This window comes from Mauremys mutica, chromosome 1 (genome assembly GCF_020497125.1).
Source record: "Mauremys mutica isolate MM-2020 ecotype Southern chromosome 1, ASM2049712v1, whole genome shotgun sequence".
Classification (NCBI taxonomy): domain Eukaryota; kingdom Metazoa; phylum Chordata; order Testudines; family Geoemydidae; genus Mauremys; species Mauremys mutica.
In genome coordinates this window covers 337,891,351-337,915,881 of record NC_059072.1, presented here as the reverse complement: position 1 = coordinate 337,915,881, position 24,531 = coordinate 337,891,351, and the positions used below count along the sequence as shown (strand labels likewise).

The window sequence follows — 24,531 nt, the reverse complement described above, 5'->3', positions numbered from 1 at the left end:
GGTCCCTGGTTCTTTACTTGTTTACCTTTTGTTCTCATGAAGAGATGAAACCAACACCCACTGAATTCAATGCTAATCCTTCCATTGACTTCAATGGGCAATCAATTTGAGTTTACTTTTGCACAAAGTTAAACTCCTCTTGAGGTGATGTACTGAGCACCCTTAGCTCTCAGGGCTTGGCTACACTTACAAATTTGCAGCGCTGCAGCAGGGTGTGAAAACACACCCTCTCCAGCGCTGCAAATTGCGGCGCTGCAAAGCGCCAGTGTGGTCAAAGCCCCAGCGCTGGGAGCGCGGCTCCCAGCGCTGTCCGTTATTCCCCACAGGGAGGTGGAGTACGGACAGCGCTGGGAGAGCTCTCTCCTAGCGCTGGCGCTTTGACTACACTTAGCGCTTCAAAGCGCTGCCGCGGCAGCGCTACCGCGGCAGCGCTTTGAAGTGTAAGTGTAGCCAAAGCCTCAGTGACTTCATTAGGAGTTACAGATAATCCGTATCTCACAGGAGGTGCTTAGCACCTTATCAAGTCAAGCCCTAATTTGGGGAAACAACAGAACAATGAAGTGTGAAACAGTCAGGGAGAGTGTGGCAGCTGTACTCAGCAGAACCAGTGCAGATCCACTCCGTGAGAGATAGGAGGAGATTTCAGGTTCAATTAGGCTTCCCTTAACACTGTGGAGGCTAGTTCTCCATTTTTCCTATCTATAGTCATACAAAAGGTACAGGGTCTAGGGGGAAGGGCAGTGCCAATGGTTCTGCCCCTATGCTAATTCACCAACTAGTGTTTCATATGGTGCAGGGATGTGGGAGCCTCGGGAACCAGTGCAGGATTGGGGCTGCAGTTGTAGCCAGGGCGATTAACGCAGGGGCTGCAGCGCGGAGCCCTGGTGCAACAGGGCTCAGGTCGGCTGCCTGCATGCCATGGACCCACGCCATGGGAACTGCAGGGGTGGCGCTTGCTGGCATGGTCAGTGCACACTGTCCCCCTCCTCCTCAAGGGCACACAGAGATGTGCCAGCAGCTGGCCGCTTCTGGGAGTGGCATGGGGCCACTGCATGCAGCCTGCCTGAGCCCTGCTGCACCGCTGGCTGGAGCCTGCACCTCACATTCCTCCTGCACCCCAACCCCCTGCCCCAGCTCAGAATTCCCACTAGCACCAAACTCCCTCCCAGAGCCCACATCCCTCACCCTCTCCTGTACCCCAGCACTGTGCCCCACCCTGGAGCCCAAACTCCCTCCCAGAAAGGAACTACTATAACAGCTGGTCTAAGGTAAGAAGTAGGCTATTTTGAATTAACTTAACTATATTCTACACGTTTTAAGACTGAAATGTAATCACGGAACGGCTTTGTGTTAATTAAAAGGCAAGTTTAGTACAGTGTTAATAGCCTCGAAGCCATAATTGTGATCATTTTGTTTTAAATTAGGAAAAAATCTTGTATCCGGGGGTCCCCACAAAATCTAATAGCCCCAGGCCCACAGGAGAGTTAATCCGGCCCTGGGTGTAGCCACAGAACGGTTATGTAGCCTCAGAGGAGAGGATAGCTCCTGCCCAGAAAGCACAGCCTATCTGTTCAAGTTTTACACTGATTTTCATGATCTGGCCCTTAATTTTCTATAGAGTTTTCTAGTCCTTTAAAATGTTTGGATGTGTACCCAGCTACAACTGTAAGTTATAGGGAACTTCCAATCTGTTGGTACCATTTAAGGTTAACAAATAAGATTAATGGAGATTTTCCACCCTCCTAAAAGATCCTAGAGCAAGTTAGCTAATGCTTGGATCATACTGTTGTGATTTATGCAGCTTTCCCCCACCTGCAGAAAGAAGTATCCGCCACCTCCATGGCAGTATTTCCCTCTTCCCCAGGACCTCATGGATTTGGGAGGGAACCGTGCATGGGGTGAAATGAGACTATGGCCCAGAGGAAGGGGAATGTGCAGAATTCCCCACCACCAGCAGACAATCCAAAGGAAAGTTACAGTAGTACAGTCTGTATTATCATTCTGTGCTGGAGTAGGAACAAGTTGAGGTGTCTAACAGGATGTGGGGGCACAGCAGAAGGAGGCTTGTGGCCAAGACAGAAGCTCTGCACCCTCAGAAGTTCTCCTCGATCTATGCAGCTCTTGGAAGAACTGAGGAGTTTGTCAATTTCTTCCAGAGAGTGAGAAAGAAGCAAGTCATATTCTTTTGGTGGAAAAATGCAGACGCAACTGTATGAGAGACAGCCCTAAGAGTTTTCCTGGGACAAACGAGAAACAAGTAGATAAGAGGAACACTGTCTATTTCAGCAGGGGGTTGCCTCATGGTGGGATAGGAATTAGGTGGAATCCCTTTAATGAATTAGTGAGCCCTCCAATACTCACTGTGTTCTGTATTTTGGAAGCCAGACAGAGCAGCACTGTGTATATGTAGCTAGGCCAGGGGTGGCCAATCTGAGCCTGAGAAGGAGCCAGAATTTACCAATTTACATTGCCAAAGAGCCACAGTGATACATCAGCAGCTCCCCAATCAGCTCCCCCACACCACTCCCAGTGCCTCCCACCCACCGGCAGCCCCACCGATCAGCACCTCTCCCTCCCTCCCAATCAGTTGTTCTGTGGTGTGCAAGAGGCTCTGGGGGTGAGGGGGGACGAGCGAGGGCATGGTAGGCTCAGGGGAGGGGATGGGAAGGGGTGTAGTGGGGGCAGGGCCTGTGGCAGAGCCAAGGGTTGAGCAGAGAGCACCCTGTAGCACATTGGAAAGTTGGTGCCTGTAGCTCCAGCCCTGGAGTTGGTGCCCATACAAGGAGCCGCATATTAACTTGTGAAGAGCCGCATGTGGCTCTGGAGCCACAGGTTGGCCACCCCTGATGTAGGCTTTACATGTTGTGTCTATTTATGCCCCATGGTGTCTGTGGGGTTTCTCCATGGTAATACTGTTGCAGAGTGCTGGAATAATTTGAATAGTGGGGGTGCCATTAAACCAAACTGTAAACCCTGTATATGATGGAAACCACATCAAGCCAGGGGGTATGGCAGCACCCCTAGGTCCAACACCTAAGTGGTGTTGTGTATAAGGCAAACGACAACACTAGCCTTCCCCAATATTCAACACTACTAACAGTGCTTAAAGAAAGCTATTTCAGGTTAGGCGCCCAATAGTCAAATAAACATAGCATGGAAATGAGCCTCCCCGACCTGCAATTTGGGAAAATATATTTTGCTACAGAAAAGTGAGACGGTAAAACTCTCTCTGTCTCTCTTAAGGTTTGGAGAGTCATTCCCAGAAGCTAAGGTCAGTCCTTGAAATTGAAAATTTCAACCTAGGGGAAAATGACGTTCACATCAAGAATGGACATGTGGATAGAATCTGCTCCTTCCAACAACGGCCAAAACATGTACAAGGGTATATCTGAGATCTACCTCAAGTTAAGGAAAAGTATAAATCCACTGATTTGTCTCTTTTCTAATTTCTACAAATTAAACATTACATTGCACAAGGGGAAAATTAGGACACATTGAGCAGAGAACTGTTAACCATAGCAAGGTTTATTAATAGTAGCTACCAGTACAAAAGAAGCAGTTTCCAGCTTTTACAAAGCATTAAATTCAGTTGATGCAGACAAAGAGAAATTATTCATGGGAGAATGTGAAAAAGCTGTAGGAGGGTGAATTATAATGGAAGAATGGGAAAAATGGAAGAAGGGGGGAAAGCGTTTTGAATATGCTGTGTCATCAACAGAGAGTAAATTATTTTAATTTACCATATCAGCAGTATATGATTAACCCCTGCTTGGCTGGAAATAATACAAGTGGAATTCCAACTAATTGACTTACCAATCAGTATTAAGTACGTACACGAAAAACCCTATAACAAGAACAATACAAGACTGAAAATAGCAAAATACAGATGGCTCTTTCCCCAGGGTCCCATTTAAATAAGATGAGAGCTAGTGAACCAGACTGGGTAAGAAAATTTGAAATTAGAAAAAATGAAATAAATTAGCCCTCCCTCCTCAATTTCCTCTTTCTGTAATTAACGCTGGCACGGCTTCCCAGTGTTGGAAAGTTAACAATAGCACTAACCTGCTGCACAATGCTTCAGAGTTAGGGGGAAACAGGGACTGAGCTTCATCCAACCCATGCAGCTCATGTGGCCTTTTGTAAACTGCCCCGACTACTTGCCCTCAGTGGAGTTCATGAGTCTAGGTACAAGGATCCTACTGAGCATGCCCAAAATGACCACAACACCCAATTCCAGAACCTTCTGGGTGTGGAATGTGAATTGTGTATCGGCCTAGCAACAATGACTCAGACACAGCTCGTTCCTCTTCTCTTTAGATCTCTTAAAGAGATATCTCCTTATGGGGCACATGGGTTACTTTTCCTCTGTGTGTGGCATCTGGGGATTAAGAATAGGACTTTTGAATGAAAATACAATCTATACTTTAATTATGATTACAATTAATTAAGGGTATTTATTTTTCTCTAATTATTTTCAGTCTTGTGATTATATTATCCAACTGCATCTGGTTTTACAACAAACATTGTCAGCAACCAACTGTTTCCACTTCAGTTATATTGGTCTTTTGTTACTCAAATGTAACTCATCCTGAAGTAAGAAGCAGCACTATCTCTGGATTATAGTGGCTACTTGGTTGTGCACATTATATAGTAACAAGGGTTATGTTAGACTTATATATAGACTCATATCAGAGAGGCAGAAAAGACCACTTGGGTCACCCAATCTCACCTCCCGCACCTTGGCAGGATTACTTCCTATCTCACTCCCACTACAGAGACCACTTATTCTACCGGCAAAGTTTAAAACCTCTATATTTATTCTGTCCATTCGCCACAAAACTGAAGCAAAGCTTGTTTAGCACTATGCCACAAAAGCTAATGCTAAGGCTCAATCAGCCAATAGTCATCAGCACCAGATGATATTCACCCCAGAGTTCTGAAGGAACTCAAATATAAAATTGCAGAACTAGTAACTGTGGTATGTAACCTATTACACAGGCATTGGCTTCCTCCAGACCCCGGGGGTGCTCAACCTCCCACTCTACCCTGGGCCCCACCATTTCCCCCAAGCCCTCACCCCCATCCCTGGAGCACCCACAGAGTCTGCGCCGATGACTTATTACTTATGTCAGCCTCTGTACCAGATGACTAGAGAATAGCTAATGTAAAGCTGATTTTTTTAAAAAGGCTCCAGAGGCAATGCTGGCAATTAAGGCCAGTAAGCCTAAATTCAGTACCAGGCAGACTGGTTGAAATTATAGTAAAAAACAGAATTATCAGACACATAGATGAACACAATTTGTTGGGGAAGTAGCAACACGGCTTTTGTAAAGGGAGATCATGCCTCAGAAATCTCTTATAATTCTTTGAGGGGTCAACAAACATGTGAATAGGGGTGATCCACAGATACAGTATACTTGAACTTTCAGAAAACCTTTGATAAGATCCCTCACCATAGGCTCTTAAGCAAAGTAAGCCATCATGGGTAAAGAGGGAAGGTCTTCTCATGGATGGTTAAAAGACAGGAAACAAAGATTAGAAATAAATGGTCAGTTTTCAGATATGGAGAGGGTAACTAGTGGATTCCCCCAATAATCTATAGTTGGACCAGTGCTGTTTAACATATTCATCAATGATCTGGAAAAAGGGATAAACAGCGAGATGGCAAAATTTGCAGACGATATTAAATTACTCAAGGTAGTTAAGCCAAAAACAGACTGCGAAGAGTTCCAAAGGGATCTCACAAAACTGAGTGACTGGGCATCAAAATGGCAGATGAAATTCAATGCTGAAAAATGCAAAGTAATGTGCACTGGAAAACGTAATGCCAGCTATACATACAAAATGATGGGGTCTAAATTAGCTGTTCTCACTCAAGAAAGAGATCATGAAGTCATGGATAGGTGTCTGGAAAACATCCGCTCAATGTGCAGCAGCAGTCAAAAAAGCCAACAGAATGTTATGAATTGTTAGGAAAAGGATGGATAATAAGACAGTAAATATCATAGTTTCTCTATATAAGTCCATAGTATTCCCACACCTTGAACACTGCATGCAGTTCTGGTCTCCCCATCACAAAAAAGATATAATAGAAAAGGAAAAGGTACATAGAAGGGCAAGAAAAATGATTAGGGTTATAGAACAGCTTCCCTATGAGGAGAGATTCAAAAGAATAAATGGACACAAATCTGATATCAGGAATCATAACATTCAAAAACCAGTAGGAGAATACTTCAATCTCTCTGGTCACTCAATAAAAGACCTAAAAGTGGCAATTCTTCAACAAAAAAACTTCAAAAACAGATTCCAACATGAAGCTGCAGAACTGGAATTAATTTGCAAATTGGATACCCATCAGATTAGGCCTGAATAAAGACTGGGAGTGGTTGGGTCATTACAAAACCTAAACTTAATTTCTCCAATACTAATTTCTCCCTACTGTTACTCGCACCTTCTTGTCAACTGTCTGTAATGGGCCACTCTCTTACCAGCTCAAAAGTTATTTTTCTTCCCTTGGTATTCTGCTGTTAATTGATTTATCTGATTAGACTGACCTCACACTTGGTAAAGCAATCCCCATCCTTTCATGTATTTATATCTGCTTCTGTATTTTTCACTTCATGCATCTGATGAAGTGGGTTCTAGTCCACGAAAGCTTATGCCCAAATACATTTGTTAGTCTCTAAGGTGTCACAAGGATGTCTCGTTGTTTTTGCTGATACAGACTAACATGGCTACCACTCTCAAAAGTCTGTGACAGTTTAGCATGGAAAAGAAATGACTAAGGGGGGGAGGGAAATGATAGAGGTCTATAAAACCACGAATGGTGTGGCAAAAGTGAATAGGGAAGTGTTATTTACCCCTTCACACAGCACAAGATCCAATGAAATGAATAGGCAGCAGGTTTAAAACAAACAAAAGGAAGTACTCCTTCATACAATGTACAGTGAACCTTTGGAACTGGTTGGCAGGGGATGTTGTGAAGGCCAAAAGTATAACTGGGTTCAAAAAAGAATTAGATAACTTCATGGAAGATGGATCCACCAATGGCTATTAACCAAGATGGTCATGGATCCAACCTCTTAGGGATCCTCGGGGTCTCCCTAAGCCTCTGACTGCCAGATGCTGGGACTGGATGACAGGAGATGAGTCACTCTCTAATTGTCCAGTTCTGTTCATTCCCTCTGAAGCATCTGGCATGGGCCACTGTCAGAAGACAGGATACTGGGCTAGATGGGTCATTTGTCTGACCCAGTATGGTCATTCTTGTGTTCTTAGACAACTGTCTCCTGGAACTTTTACTTTAGCCTCAGAAGTTTCTGGTTTGGCTTGTTACTATTGGTAGCTTTCCTAGGCTTCTTCAACAGCCATTTCCATCATAGTGAACATGAATATGAGCTCTCAATAGTCTCTTAGTCCTCCCCCCAATTCTTCTCTAAAACCAAAGAAATATATTTTTAAAAGCTGTTTTATCAAGTAATTGTTTTAAATAGATTAAGTTGCATGGAATGTTGCTAACTCTAGCAGAACTTTGTGAACACTCTCTCTGTCTCACGAATGGTTGCATCTTTCTGGATCAAAATACTAACACGTTCATGTAACTCAGCAAGCTCAACAATGTAGCTTGCACAAAGCTGTATATCCTGGTCTGGTGCAAAGCAGCTCTTGTTCAGTGGTGGATGGATTTTTAATACCTTGGAGCTTTGCTTTAGATAGCAAAACTCGTGCAAACGGCTTAGCAGAAATATTAGAATAAACATCTAATGGGAATATTTTTTTTGCTCAAAATCTTTTCCTCCCTGGTTCCATTTGGTGATGGATGCACTAACTACACATTTGGGAGGGCTGCTTACCTAATGCTAATGGAAAATTTGGGCCAGCTTCATTTCACCATGCCCTGTCATCCTCCTGTAACAGGCTTAGTTCCCTCTGCCTGCACTGCTGGTCTCCTCTTCAGGGCACTATATTGACTGGGAATCCTTGCGGCATCTTAGAGAATAACAAATTTATTTGAGCATAAGCTTTCGTGGGCTAGAACCCACTTCATCAGATGCATGGATTGGAAAGTACAGTAGGCAGGTATAATATACAGCACATGAAAAGATGGGAGTTGTCTTACCAAGGGGGGGGAGGGTGTCAGGGCTAACGAGGCCAATTCAATTAGGGTGGATGTGGACTATTCCCAACAGTTGACAAGAGGGGTGAATATCAACAAAGGGAACATTACTTTTTATAGTGCTAACGAGGCCAATTTAGTCAAGGTGAATGTTGCCCACTCCCAGCAATTGACAAGAAGGTGTGAGTATCAACAGAGGGAAAATTATTTTTTGTAGCAACCCAGCCACTCCCAGTCTTTATTCAGGCCTAATCTGATGGTGTCAAGTTTGCAAATTAATTCCAGTTCTGCAGTGTCTGGTTTTGAAGTTTTTTTGTTGAAGAATGGTGACTTTTAAATCTGTTATTGAATGTCCAGGGAGACTGAAGTGTTCTCCTACTGGTTTTTTAATGTTACAATTTTTGGTATCTGATTTGTGTCCATTTATTCTTTTGCTTAGAGACTGTCCAGTTTGGCCAATGTACATGGCAGAGGGGCATTGCTGGCACCTGATGGCATATATCACATTGGTAGATGTGCAGGTGAACGAGCCCTTGATGGTGTGGCTGATGTGGTTGAGTCCTGTGATGGTGTCCCTTGAATAGATATGCGGACAGAGTTGGCAATGCGGTTTGTTGCAGGGGTTGGTTCCTGGGTAAGTGTTTCTGTTGTGTTGTGTGTCAGGAACAGTATCCCCAATAATGTCATGGCAAACCTGGTGGCTGAGCTTTGTGAGTTTGTCCTCACCCATAACTATGTCAGATTTGGGATACCTTCAAGTCAGCAGCACTGCTATGACCAGAAATGAACTCTGTATTCCAGGTGTGGTTGCACAAGAACTAGATAGAGAATTGTCATTTCTTTGCTCTGTGGTGCAATGTCATTGTGTACAGGCCAAAATGGTGCTGGCCTTGTGTCTACTACATAGCACTACATCTGAAAGCCCTAACTGGAAGTGAGGATTCGGTGTCTTACAGGTATTACCCCTCCCACTAAATATCTTTCCCCCCCCCTCCCCCTGCTTTTCTCCAGGTATCTGAGCATCCAAGGTGAATGATTATTCTGTGATCTCTTGCTGGCCCTTTGCACTACCTTTGTCTTTACAGCATGCACAACTTCCCTCAACTTACTAGCATTTGTCAATCTCATTTAATGTGCATGAGCCTCTCTCTTCTAGGTCACAAATGAAGACATTACATGACATTAGAAGGTACAAAAATCCTGGCTCTACACCTCCCTCTGCTCGATTATGCTACCTTTTGTCCTCACCTTTTATGGCCTTCATTCAGTTTTCAATTGCATCATTGCTTATATTCAAGCTGATCTGAATTAATTTTGAGTGACACTATTTCATGCTCACTATTTCATGCTCCGTGCTTAACTAAATGATTTGCTATTATCCAAATATACTACAACTATTGCTTTGCTTTCAGTGATTAATTTTGTAATTCTTTTAAAAAATATCAAATTTATCTGGCAAGATTTAGCCTTTATAATCTCATGCAGTTTACGGCTCATGCTTCTGTTATCCTGACAGGCTACAAGTAAATGGAGTTACACCACATGTACAACGAGAATAGAATTTTATTTTTAAAGTTTGTCTTACAATTTTTTTATGTAACACTTTCCATGCTGCATTTTCACAGCTACATACTGTGTGATCACACTCCCAGTCATCTTCTATATGTTCTGAAGTTCTTGCCTTGTCCATTGTCAGATGCAGGGGGAAAACTCCTCTTAATATCTGCCACAGTCACAGCCTCACTCCAGAAACAGACAGTCCAATTCAGTTACTTATCTTCCACCACTGTACATGAAGGAACCATAACCTGTTCTATTATAATTATTAAATGGGGCTGTTGCATGAGATTTGAGTCAATAGAAACCAGCCAGTTGTAGGCAAAAGGGTAAGGGGGCAGGGTAAGGGGGCAGGGCGGGGGTTGGATAAGGGGCATAGGGTTCCGGGGGGGCAGTCAGGGGACAGGGAGTGGTTGGATGGCGTGGAGGTTCAGGGGACAGGGAATGGGGGGGGTTGGATAGACGTCTAGTTATACCTCTAAACTTTGTCTTGTTTATTTAGATGGCAAGTTCTTCTGGGTACAGACTGTCTCTCATTCTATACTTGCACAGTGTCTAGCAAAATGGGACCCATTCTCAATTGACCCTTGTGCACTACCCTAATAGATATGATTAATAATAAATAAGACTGGGGACTTTAATCCAGGTGTAGTGGGGAGTATGGGAGAAAGTAGGGATGACTTTGAAATATATTCAATAATTCATCTGTGCTTGCTGCTTTGTTAAGCTTTCATTTCCCTAACTTTTTCTGCTTTGGTGCAATCAGAAAATTTGTATTACTCTTCCACTTTTAAACAAATTGATCCTAGCATCTAGGAGATGACCCTACAGCTTTTTTTATGAACAATGAGGGAAATAACACACTTCCTGCCTTTCCAGTCTTGTCCTTTAACGACACCACTGGCTAGTTCAGAAAGTTTCTTGCATGTGTCAAGGTTTGTTTTTTCCTTATTCTTTTTCAGTGGAGGAATCAGGTAACTGAAACAGGTGTTGAGCATGGGCTAGTGTCCACCTCTTTCTTTAGGGGGAGTTAACACATGTTACCCCTCATTCCATGCAATCATATTTGCCACATAAATGGGATTGTCCAAGAATCAGAGATGTTTGAGATGAAAAAGATCAGTTATTTCACCTAGCCCATCCCCATGCGGCCAGTGCAGGAATGTTGCCTACAGTAAATTCTGGAGTAACACCTAGGAAAGGGTGAATTCAATTATACCTGCAGCTTTGGAGAATACACAGGGGCCTGAGTGCATTTATTACAGGACCAAGAGGTGTAAACAGTGTCTTGACTGGAGAAGAGAAGGACAGAGAAAATGAGCAACTGAGTGAAAGTTGAATATCCTGGCACCAACTTATCTTCATTTCTTTGTTTCCCTCTTTATCCAGTGTCTCAGTGTGTATTAAAATGCAAGCCAGCTTCAGCCTCTGCAAATAAAATAAAAAATAAATCAATTTAATAAATTAAATCTCATGCAATGCATCACTTTTGTTGTATATTAATCCCAGCAGAAAAGCTCTGTGTTTTTTTGTTTTTTTTTTCCCCATGAGATGTTTGCTTAAGTAGTTTGGTAAACAACTGCAGAGTTGACCTGTACTCAGATGGAAAAAAACACACTGAGCACTCCTACCCCTATCTGAGAACGACAGTTCCAATTTCAGAAAATTAAGGAAAGAAAATCATCTCTGCGTGAAAGGCTTCTAAGCAATGCCACATTTATGAATTGCTTTCTCTCTTTTGCCCCCGCTCTTATGCTGCTAAGTAGACAGCTGTAATAAAAACCCATGTGAAATTCTGGCTCTTCCTAAAAATTTTATAATAGCATCAAAGAGTTTAAATCTATGAGATGATACTTCTTGGCAGGTCACTGTGTTGAATATATTTGCTCTCTGACTGTCCACATTGTATCTGAACAATGTAGTTCTCTGAAAACAGATCAATTAACACATTGTCTGTGTTATAATGAGATAACTGTAAGCCTTCCAAAAGCTCCAAGACCTTTGACTGTAACGCCAAGGGAACACTTCAAAGATACTCCAGAACTTTGTGTTGCAGTCATCAGTGCCCTGATAGAAATGTTTTCCAAACTCAGTAGAAGAAACACTATAAACTCTCTGTTCTGACTGTGTGAAACTGAACGGAGTAAAATAATTCATTTACTTCACACCTGCAACTCAGAAAAATCTCCCTAAAAATTGTGCAAGTTTGACTTCAAATTTTGCAGTCAGAAGATAAAAGGTCTGGTTGAAGGGACATCATCAGCATATCTAGTCAATTTCTTTTTAAAAATGAGGTATATGTACTTTCAGGTACCATATACACTTGGTCCTGGCCACCCTGCCAATTTTTGTGGCTTTACAAATACCTTTTCATATTTTTAAGTGTTCCTGTCTCATTCCTTGGCATAGGTCTTTCACATGATAACAACAGGAAAAACTGACAGTACATCAGGGACATGGTTGGGGAAAGAGAGCTGTGAAACTGACTATTTACACAGTGCAGTCAAATGCACAAAGTAAAATAACTGAACCCCACCCCAATTTTCAATGCTGAAATCCACTTTTTAAAAAATCAGAAAGTTCTGGAGGAAACCACCACTAACAAGGAATATTACATCACATATAAAATCTGCCTTGTAGTGAGAGACTAAATATGTTAAATTGTTTAGCTTAGCCAAGAGAAGGTTAAAAGATAACTTGATTGTGGTCTATGGGTGCCTACATGGGTAGAGAATTTCTGAAAATGGAGGGCTCTTCAGTCTAACAGACAAAGGCAAAGCAAGATCCAGTGGCCAGGATGAAGCAAAATATTTTGATACTGGAAATAAAGTGCCTCTGTTATGCAGGATGTTTGATTTGATCATCACATTGGTACTTCCTGGACTTAAAATCTATTAATGCTGTGGTGGTGCATGTCACATAGCCATTTTGTACTATACTGTGAAGCATTGATCCTGCATTTATATATATCAGACACACAAATTATCATCTCCCAAGGCAGCAGGTGAATAGGGCAAAGGCTGAGGTGATGCTAGTGAGGAGAAGGCAGAACTTCCCAAGCACTCATTCTTCTCTGTAACCTCACATTTTTCACATGCGTCCGACGAAGTGGGTATTCACCCATGAAAGCTCATGCTCCAAAATGTCTGTGAGTCTATAAGGTGCCACAGGACTCTCTGCTGCTTTTACAGATCCAGACTAACACGGCTCCCCCTCTGATATTTTTCTGAGGGTGTCTGCTCTCAGATTGTTAATCAGCCTGCAATTTTGGTGTTAGGCTGAACTTCCTCCTTGCTACTTCTGGACACCCAAATGGCCATGTCTATGAATAGCAGTCATAGGAAGACTCTGAGGCTATGTCTCCTGTTTCTTGAAAACTGTAGCAGGAAGGGCTAGGGAAAAGTTCTAGGCTGCACATAGGGTCTGGTACAATATTGTTTTCCTCATTCTACTAAAACTACTCATTCAGCATTAGAAGAAAGAGACTCTGTAACATAAGTGGGGGGGGGGCGCTGCTGCAGCACCTCCAGGTTTTACCTGGGGCCCCAACAACCGGCCCCATACCCAGAGCTCCACACCCCAGCCCCGCACTCGTGTACCAGCCGCTGGCCCCGCACCCCGCTCCCTGGCTCCTGGCCCAGTGCCTGGGGCTCTTCGCCCAGCACCCCGCTCCTGGCCCGGTACCTGCCCCCAGCTGTGGCCCCAGCCTCAGCCCCCTTACCCGTGTCTTGATTCCCCCCCGCCCCCCCGAGACATGGCCCTACTCCTGGCTCCAGCTCTAAGGGGGGGCACCTCTACTATTAAAAGTATTCCAGCACCACTGCTCTGTAATTTTCTATTATCACACAACAAAAACGACGTCCTGTCGTGCTGAATTTGGACTTCACCACCGGGATCCATGCATTTGCATCATCTAGCACTGATTGAACATGGGGCCCAAGGGGAAGTGAGGACTAGGCCCTTGGTATATTGTGAAAGGATCTTTCTAGAGAAAGGCAGCTTGACTCTTCACATGCATCAGCAGCAGCTAATGCTAGTGCTTCCCTCTAAGGGCTTGTATATCTTGTATACCAATGCAGGTGTGCTACGCAGGTGTAAAGCAGGGCTTGCACCAGTGTCATTTACCCAGGCTTTTGCTACACCAATGCAAAAATTCCCAGAGTCGACTGTCCTTATGATCACAAAGCACTTTACAAGTGTGGGTAAGATTTATCATCCCATTTCTACCACTAGGGAAACGGGGACATGGGGAAATGAAGAGCCTTGTCTCAGGTCACATAAGTCTGTAGCAGAGTGGAGAAGAGAACCCTGGTCTCCTGATTCCCAGTCTGGTGCCCTGTTGCTGGCATATCCTGCCCCTGATCTCTAGATTACTGTGTTTCATAGTGGTAGTTATCCAATACAATTCTGCTTCAGCAGTTGGCATAAAGCTACCAATAAATAAGAGAGAATCTTAATTGTGCTTTATGGGTAACATTTCCATATCTTCCTGCTGATATCCTTTGAGTTCCACAAGGTATGATCTGAAAGCACTAAACTGAAGAATATTTGCTAGATACTTTCATAGCATTTTCCCAAATATATTCCAAAGAGGTTTATTTCCCTATTGTCTGGAAGTTTTTATGAAGCACCATGCTGACATTCTGAGCCATAATATTTCCTACAGGTGGTATGTATTTTGTCCCTGTATGGATTGTAAATTTAATCTAAATTGGTTTAATAGAAAAGTTTAAAATTCACTGTAGATTGGTGAGCTGTAGGTAATGCAACTTAATACAAAAATCATTCTTACAGGAGAGTTTTAACATAGTAATTCTGCTTGCATTAGACAAATGAATGTGCCACCTAGTATGTTACTGATAGAAACATTGTTCACTGAGGCTGTGGATAATTCAGAGGAAGGGGGCGCAGGGAAGGTTCAATTCATCAGGAAAAAAATAATTGCAATGAGTAATTCAGCCAACCTTAATCCGGATCAACATCCTGACACAGTCAAATACGTCTTTCTAAGTCTCCCAAGGAAATGGGGAGTTTCATCGCTTACAATATTTAAAACTAAACTGCACAAAGCGCTGGTAAACATGTTCTCAGGCAACAATTCATTGCTAGCAGAAGGATGGGCTAGATAGATGTCTCAGGTTTTTTCCGTCTCTGACTTTCCTGATTATATTTGACTTCACAACAATAGGATCATCAAACTAGTTCAGTGTAGTTGGGTTACAAATTCTAAGGCCAAGTAATTCATACAAGTTGAATCTAACTCAAATACTGCTGGAAAAAAACAGTATAATGTTCCTGCTAGAGCTAGTGTTCCACAGATCTTGATGTTTGCTGGGACTGTTTGATAGGTAAGTGCCATATTTGTGAAAGGACAGAAGAGGTAACCAGAAAGAGAGAAGCTCCTCCAGCCTGGGAACAGAACTTTTGAGATTTCACTTGGAAGGGATGAACTTGGTGATGTTTGGGGCTCATAAGTTTTAGGAGCATTCTAAATGTTTTGGGGAGCCACAAAATGATCTTAACTATGAAAAAAAAAAAACCTTTGCCCCAATTCCACACTCAGATCCCATCTGTAGCTTCGGGGAAAAGGCCATGCTGGAGATGAAAGAATTTTCTGTGGCTGGTGAGAAACACAGGGTAATATTCTGCCAAAGTGAAATTCATCCAGCACAATGCCCAGGTTCCTGTTAAGTACTGTTTAATAAACCCTAAACATAGGATTTCGTTGATGCACAAACTTTGTGTTGGCTCTTTGCACAAGGGTGAATTTCACCTATATGGAGAAAGAGAGTTAGGATAGTATGATATTCTGAAGAATAAATGGGAGGCAGCATGGTCTAGACAAAAGAGCTCTAGATTAGAATCAGAAGCACTGATCTGCTAAGCAATCTAGGGCAAGTCATTGTACCTCCCACTGTGTGTCTGTATTATCCATTTACATTGTAAAACTCCTTGGGGCAGGAGCTCTCTCTATGCCTTTGGACAGTGCTTAACACAGCAGGGCCTCGGTCTTGGATGGGAGCACCTAGATGCAACAGAAATTATGATATTACTTGGTTGCAATGTTTTCATGAACAAAATATAAAGCTTTATGTTTTCTTTACACTGATATTTTGAAAATGCTAAATTTGTGGCACTTATTCTTAGGTCCTACCTAAAGGCTATAGAAAGAAAAAAAAAAGTTCAAAATTCTTGCCAAACTATTCCATTCAACTTGCATTGACTAACTCATGCAAAATCACCTTCTGAGACAATAGTGAATGGATTTAAACAAACTGTCATCTGTGTATAATTGCAAAATAAATTAAAATTAAACTCATATCTAGGTAATAAGTGAACCTTGCTTAAAATTAATAGTTTAAACTAGCAGCAATTTAAATATTTACTACAGAAAGGGGGGAGAAAAAATTAGAATTTACTAAGTAAAGCTCATGGTTTGTTCTTTTGTAGAGTAGATTCAGGATAAGAATCGAAATAGTTTTAACTAAATATTAGTGGATTTTACCCACTGTTTTCCCCTTTACATGTTATTATTCAGCTCTAGAGACTTTCATGCCCTGTCTCCCTCAGAGGTGAAGCCCCCACTATGGCCAAGAAATGGTACATGATAAACTCTTGGAAGCTTTTTCAATGCTCCACACACAGCCAGTATTTCAATGTCTACAGTGTCTTGTAATAAGCCACAGAAGAACTTTTCTGATTTCAAATCTTTTGAAGCACAAGTGAGCCTAAATATGAAATCTATGAAATCAGTGCAGCAGGAGACCCTGGTTAGCTATGAGGAAGCAAGTCACTTCCAAAAATACAAGAACAGATAAGACTGACAATTTGAAATTGTCAGCTATTGGAGAAATGAAGTCTGCTGTAGAATACAAATAGAGCCAGAGGGAAAGAATGCCCAAGGCCATCAAACCCCAGGAGGCAGTTCCTGAAGATAATCTGTCAAGATGACTTTTTTTTCTCCTGATGCATGAGTTTGCATCTGCCATGTGATTTCCACATCAAAGAGAAGAGAACTGAAAGGACACTGAGGACATTACAGGGCACTACCCTGGCCAGAGAGCCAGCCACATTTGATCTTGAAGCCCAGTGTATTATTTAGTTTTTAAAGGGCAGCATAAGTTGAAGCATTTCTAGTCACTGCGAAAGCATATTTAAACAAGGGACATATTATACAAACAGTTCTAGGGGTTCTGCTGCACTAAGCAAATCAGCAAATATCCACCTTCTCCAGCCCAGAGCCACTCAGAGAACAGAATCATCTGTTCTGCCTGTATAACACAGCCTGCTCTGTACTGGCATTTTAATATCTAAATAGCTTTACAAATAAGAAACTGTGCTCTCAGTAAATCAATATAGTGTTTATTGAACGATCTACGGTACTTAAATGCCCCCCCCCATGACTATATACCCACAGTTCTTCTCAATACCCGCAGTGGGCTACAGCCTCGGGGGAATAGATAAGTGGCCCCAAGTACTTCACCAAGGCCTGGGTGAGAGGCTTTCTATTCCAAAAGATGCTACTTTAAAGTTGTGGTGAACAGGGAAAGTCTAGTGGCTGTTTGGTTCCTTCAGTCTTATGATTTCTGCTTGGCCATGCTCTTGGGGGCAAACAGGAACACAAGATTTGGCATACAGAATTAGACCAATAGTCCATCAAATCCAGTATCTTGTCTCCAGTGCTTATATCAGGTGTTAGGGCTTCATTTCACTTCCTCAGTGACTGCCAGGAACATCAGGCTGGCTTCTTTATTTTTGACCATTAAACTATTACATCTATATTAAGTGCTGTCCCTTTTCATTCCTTACCTCTGTGGCGAATACAAACACTGAGCAGAAAGGAGTAGGTGACCTACTCTTCCATCAGCTACAGAAAAGAGCACCCCAGAGTGGTACACAGTGAAGAAACATGGCATTTCTATGGCTACCTAGATATCTGTCTCTTGAAAAACAGGAACTGAGGTTTCAGAAGTTAACTCCAGACACTCTTGTGCTGCTCACCTCCATATGGTCTTAGAAATATACAGCATTTGCATTCTGTGACGTTGAGAAGGGTAACTTGGATGAATTTTAATTGTTATTTAAAGCTTACTTCTTACCAAGAACTGAGCACCATGCATAGATTCATTCCAGGATATAGCTCCAGAGACCTAATAAAACTTTTGACAAGCTTCTTACAAACTGTAAATTCCGCCCCCAGCAATATGAAAGCATGAACATTTGTTGGATAAATGCATAAGAGACATAAATACCAGTTGGCACTGCATGTGATAGTACGAGGCAGGGAATGTGATAGAAATAAAATGTAACATGGCAGAAATGTATTAATATCCGCAAAAGCAGCTGAGACTGCTAAAACTCCTTTGAAAACAAAATGTGTGTGCTGAGTGGGGAAGCAAAGAAATCAATAGAAAAACAAAAGCATAGTTTTATAACACACTATTATGTGGGTGGTGCAAATTCCGAAATGCCAAACAAAAAAGAGAATGAGTTTGTTGCAGTTCAAATACAGGGGTAGTACGCAGTGCCAGGACAGGCAGGAAGCCTGCCTTAGAACTCCTGCTGCGCTACTGACTGGCAGCCTCCTGAGGTAACCTTGTGCACCAACCCTGCTGCCCCAGATGTGAGCCCCCACAACCCCTTCCTGCACCCCAAACCCCTGCGGGGGTGAGGGCTGGGGCCAGGAATTAGAGGTTCAGGGTGTGGGATGGGGCTCAGGGCTGGGGCAGGGGGCTGGGGTTCGGGAGGGGGGCAGGGCTCTGGGCTGGGGGTGCAGGCACTGGGATGGGGCTGGGGATGAAGAGTTTGGGGTGCAGGAAGGGGCTCCAGGTTTGGGAGGGCTCAGAGCTTGGGCAGGGAGCTGGGGTCAGGGGTCTGGGCTGGGGGTGTGGGCTCTGGGGTGGGGCCAGAGATGAGGGGGTTGGGGTGCAGAAAGGGGCTCTGGGTTTGGGAGAGTCAGGGCTGGGGCAGCGGATTGGGGCAGGGGATTGGGGTGTGGGCTTACCTCCGGTGGCTCCCAGTCAGCGGCACAGCTGGGATGTAGAGGCAGGCTTCCCATCTGTCTCATAGACTCATAGACTTTAAGGTTGGAAGGGATCATTATGATCATCTAGTCTGACCTCCTGCACAACGCAGGCCACAGAATCTCACCCACACACTCCTGTAACAAACCCCTAACCAAAGTCTGAGTTATTGAAGTCCTCAAATTGTGGTTTGAAGACCTCAAGCTGCAGAGAATCCTCCAGCAAGTGACCTGTGCCCCATGCTGCAGAGGAAGGCGAAAAACCTCCAGGGCCTCTGCCAATCTGCCCTGGAGGAAAATTCCTTCCCGACCCCAAATATGGCGATCAGCTAAACCCTGAGCATGTGGGCAAGACTCACCAGCCAGCACCCAGGAAAGAATTCTCTGCAGTAACTCAGATCCCAACCCATCTAACATCCCATCACAGACCATTGGGCATACTTACCTAGTCCTGGCACTGCGGACCGCGCCGCGCCCTGGAAGCAGCCAGTAGCAGGTCCGGATTGTAGATGGAGGTGTGCAAGCAGCTCCGTGCAGCTCTTGCCCGCAGGCCCCCCCGCCTTCCCGCCTGCTCCCATTGGCCAGTTACCGGCTGCTGGGAGTGTGGGGCTGGTGCTCGGGGCGGGAACAGCACATGGAGCCCTGTGGCCCGCCCTGCCTACGAGCTGGATCTGCTGCTGGCCGCTTCTGGGTAGGGACTACTAGTTTTACTACTAGTTTTTACTGGCCAGCCGCCAGGGTCCCTGGGTGCTGAGCAAGGAGACCCAGTGCCTTGCATTCCGTGACCCAGTACTGGGTCGTGACCCGAACTTTGGAAACTACTGTTTTAGATGACAGCTGACAATCCTGACAAATTCTCTGTTAGCGTCACCATCAACTAATTCCTTAGAACCCTTCAGACTGCAACCATCTTTTTAAATCAGCTGTGCACAAAGCAAAGCTAGATGAACCAACAAGCAGGTATTTGAGGGTCTGGAAGACTGAAGTTCTAATCATATATTGATGACATATGGGTGTTTTGAATGTGCAGAAAAGAGCAAGAATAAGAGCCTAAGATATTATGAAAAGCAAGACAGGTCAGCCTAAAATCCAGTTCTAGGGATACAACAATTTCTGTATAATAACCAGGAATGTATTTTGAGTCAGGAAAGAGTTGATGGGACAGAGAGAACATGGAAATAGATTCTTTGATATAGTTAAATGTGTGTGTGTGTGTGGGGGGTCATACCCAGGTTGTCATCAAAGCTGATATTCCACAATTAAAATAGCAGAAAAGAACCCTGAATGGCAGAGAACATCAACTAAAAGTCACTAACTGATAGTTAGGAAGAAACATTAGAACTTGAAAGGGTAAAAATATCTGTAGACTCCTCAAAATCAGGAATGAGAGCACCGATGTAATGCAGTAATTCTATAGTGACAATCATATGCACAGCAGGCTCTGACAAAGACATAAGAAATTTATGAGAATAAAATGCCATGAATTGAGATAGGAAAACAAGTAGTTGAAAAGGACCAAAGTACTCATACCAATATTTTCAAATGCCTCACCAAGATTACAGAGATTACAAATGAAGTAGTAGCTGTGATATGTTAAATCTAACTGATATGCAGGAAAACAACATGGAAAAAGTGGCATCCAGTGCTCTTTAAAGTGAGGCTACTAACAGCGATTATATAAAAAAATGACACCTTCTTACACAGACCTATTCCATGCACATAACTGAGTTGTATCTAATCACTTCGTTGACAATAAAAATAGGTTTCACTACCCTTTCCCTCTGTTGGCCCCACTGAGCCAGCATCACTCAGAGAGAACAAGCTGGATTCTATTCCTTCTTGTGGATCAGAATAGAATCGTTCCACTCATTCACACCAGCACGAAACCATTAAGGAAAATGGTATCACCAGTGGACTATTTTGAACAGAAGGGGTCTGCACAACTGAGAGGCTAAGTTCACATTGTAGGACCTGTATTATTCATGGGGATGCAAGAAAAGGCAAGAATCAGGCTTGACTCTCAGAACAGAGAGAATGTTTGCAGGGCTGGCAGTTTAAACAAGAGCAGGTTTTTTTATTATAAAGTGAGCATATTTGTGTGAAAATCATCAAAACTCCATAAGCACAGAACCTCACTGTGGCATTTTTTATAGAGTCACTATGCAAAAGAAATCACATTTTAAAGATACAGGGGTTTTTAGGGGGAGTGGGAAAAGGTCCATTCATAAAACCCTCTTGAAATGTTGCAGGGAAATCCCCATATAGCACAGTCAACTTCTAAACGGTCAGGGCCAGATTCTTAGCTGGTGTAAACAGTCATAGCTCCACTGAAGCACTGCCTCTTTACTCCAGTTTCAGGATCTAACCTGCAATGTTTAGAGAAACTGATAATTAGACTCCAAAAGAGATGTCTCAGTAGCAGATGGGAATGATGAAGTCATCCAGAAGGTAGAAGAGATGAAATTCCACCTGGGAGATTTAGAGGCCCCCCAAGACAGAGATATATCAGAGCCAAAGCAGCATCCCTGATCATTCAACCAGAAGATGTTTTTGCTGTACTCCCCCAACAAAACTTCCCTGGAGTCACAAATCTCCATTTGGAGAATGGCAGCCAGGCAGCACAATGCTCCAAGGATTTTTCCACTCATGTGTACATGATTTTCAGAGAGGCAGATACTTTAAAAAAAAACATAATTCATCATCAAAGATGTTTTTTCAGTCTCTGGTCTTATTTTGTCAGATTAAACAAACTTCTTAGCTACTGTATAATTGTCCTGATGATGGCCTTTATATACTGTAGAGCAGTCATAAACATCTTTGGTTTATGTCTTTATACCTCAGAGATATTTAATTCTCCTCTGCTGGACAGTGCGGTGACAAGATATGCCCATAAGCATCTGTATTAATTGTGTATGACGATCTGTGTCCAAAATGGGATTTGTGTGCTCAACTTCTAAGGGTACGTCTACACTTTGAGCTGGGGGCATGATTCCCGGCTCCAGGAGACGTACCCCCAGTAATTCTCATAGAGCTAGCTTGCTCAAAAGATCGTCAGGAGAGGCTCTGTACCTGGAGTATATATCCATCTGAGATGGTCGGCATGAACTCAGGCTTGCTAGCCCCTCCCACCGCTTGCAACACTACAGCTACACTCTTCTTAGTGTGTTAGCTCAATCCAAGTTAGCATGTAAAGTCTCCTTGAGCTGAGAGTCAACCCGCAGGCTTGAAGTGTAGACATGTCCTGTGACTGTATGATAGACTAACAGAGGGTGTTGAGGGGGGACCCTACCTAGTCAGACTGTTTCGACACCCTCACCCAGAATAGGCCAGGGTTTACAATCCCTTGAGACTGAATGGGTCTAACCGCCCAAACCATGGGGAGCAGCCACCATCAGACCACGCACCTGGATGCTGAAACATAGATACAACAGCAACAAGGAAACAGGGCCCAACACCCTCCAGGAAAGCTGGGGGCTTACCTGAACGAGTCAGAAGGTAACCAAGACTGAGGGTACTTCTACACAGCCCACAGAAGTGAGCCTCCCAACCTGGATCAACAGACTTGGGCTTGTGCTGGCGCTCAGAAAAATCCAGTAACATCTTATTCCCCCTCAGCCAGCATGCTCATGAAGCACCAATTTTATTTCCACTTGTCATCATGTAAGATGTGCAGCATTTAAAAAAGAAACAATATGTAAGTGTCGGTATACTTCTGACTGAAGGCAGAATGGAAGATTTTAAGGAAGCGTTAGACTGAGATTAGTTTATACTTTTTGGAAACTCTTAAATTGAATATTTCAAAACGGAACTAGGTCTAGAAAAAATGAATTTGTAGAAAGGTTGACTCACCGCTCAAGCTCCCTTGGTGGTTGGGCATGGTGTCGCAGGGTCTCCTAGGTTAGTGCCCCCTGCTGGCAGTTGCTGTGGTCCTGCGATGGTCTGCCTCTTCTTGCAACTCAGCTCTTCAGCCAGGTCATGCTTTAGTAACAAAGTCCAACAAAAAAACAATCCACTGTCCTTACAAAAGGTCTTCAGCCCTGCCTCTGGGCCTTGTGGCCCACATGCCCTTCTCTCATGGTCTCTCAGTCATTCTTGTTCCCTTCTCAGGGGCCTCACACCGCCCTCCCAGTGGCCGACTGGCGAATCTAGGCCCTCCCACTACACTGGGTTCCAGTCCAGGGCCCCTATGACCAGCGGCCAATCTCAGACTCCTCACTTCTGCATCCTTGGACTTTCCTACTACAGCCCATCAGCAGGTATCTCCCATGGCCACTCTACATTCACCCTTCTCTCCATGCTCAGACTCCCAGAGCTCTCTCCTGAAATCTCCCAACAAAATCCCAAACTAAATGTACAAATGTAAATTCACTTTTGACTGCCTCTAGCTTGATTTGTCTTTCCTATTGGTTCCTCAATTGAATGCCTCCTGGGCTGTCCTCCTGAAAATCTAGATCCTGCCCTATTATAAGGGCTCCTCACCACTGGAGCTTGCTCTACCCAGTGGCTGCTCTGTGGATCCCATGGCCAACTCTCTCCCTCCAACTCTTCTTTCTTGACCTTCCTCCACTCTAGTCCCAGAGAGTGATTGCGAAGTTTCTCTCTGTATTCCCCATCTGCTCCAGACTTCCTCTCTTTATACTAACCATCCAACTTCTTTTTCAGTTAGGACTCATCTATAATTGGGCCAGGTCCACCTTCCAGGTACAGCCAAGTATGTTCATTGGCCTCTCAGGTCACATTAACCCTTTCAGAGCCAGCATGGGCTATGTACCCCATCACAGAAATCTTACAGTCTTCGGTAAAAACATGAAAAATATAATAGCAAAATACAGTTAGCGAAAATATATATTTTTAAAAATTTCATTTATTCAAAAGCTTGAGGTCCTTAATCAGTCCTTCCTAGGGGCAAAGACTTCAGGATTGGGGTCATGTTTTGTAGCTTCACAGAATGAATGGGTCTGTTGTTGGAGAGCTTTCCCTTCATTCTCTCCCCTGGTTCTTGTTCTGTTCCCAGCTCTGATGCCGCAGAATGTTTACCCCATGTCCCCCTTCCCAGCTCTGACGCCGCAGAGCCTTGCCTTGTCCCCATTCCCATTTCCCACCTTCTTCTTAGCAAGCCCAAATATACCTGCAGTGCACACCCTTAGTCCCATCCCTTACAACTTATGGTAATGTTCTGTTTTGGGGGATTGTGTGTCTGAGGTCTTTGTCCCACCACTTTTGTATCCCATGGGAGGGGTAAGGAGTGAGGTTGTGTTCTGGCCAAGGGAAGGCTTTTCTTTGGCTTTTAGAGTTTCTTATGCCTGTCCTCCCATCCCACCTTGCCCCTCCTAACTGGTTGGTTGACCTTGGCTTGAGAGAAGAGGCAGGCAGCCTTCCAGTGTATGCTCGTATATTACACTCTCACCATGCCCCTTAACACTTTAACTGCTCTGTTCCTTAGCTCTTCCCATTATACTAACAAACCCATCTGACCAGGCAGAAACAACACACACGATGTCTTTGTTCACACATATTAGTATAAGATATAAGAGTATAAAAAAAATCAAACCCAAAATTCTATCTCAGGCTGACAAACAGGCTTATATGCTAACATCTCTTTTCCTGTGTTTACATGAAACCCCATTGAAGTCAATGGAGTTCCTCATGCCCATGTGTGTCTACTTGTGTGAAACTCCTTGTAGGAGCAGGATCTGAAATTGCACACGTGTGAAAAGTTATTCAGCAGCATGGTTTTTTTTACAAATGCTGTTTCATTCATGTGCAAACAATATTCTCAATTAGTTTTTTCATATCTTTGAAGTTAATTTAACTTCCCTCCCACATATACTTCTAC

At 43.5% G+C, this 24,531-nt stretch overlaps 1 protein-coding gene across 1 annotated transcript in view; it reads right to left on the bottom strand.

Moving 5' to 3' along the window:
- Positions 1–10,877: 10,877 nt before the first annotated feature.
- SLC36A4 (solute carrier family 36 member 4) overlaps positions 10,878–24,531 on the bottom strand; it is a 250,901-nt gene continuing 237,247 nt past the window's right edge. The window contains exon 11 of the mRNA XM_045020033.1: positions 10,878–11,101. Within this exon, the coding sequence (XP_044875968.1) occupies positions 11,100–11,101 (2 nt within the window). The 3' untranslated portion in view covers positions 10,878–11,099. The remainder of the gene's footprint in view (positions 11,102–24,531) is intronic.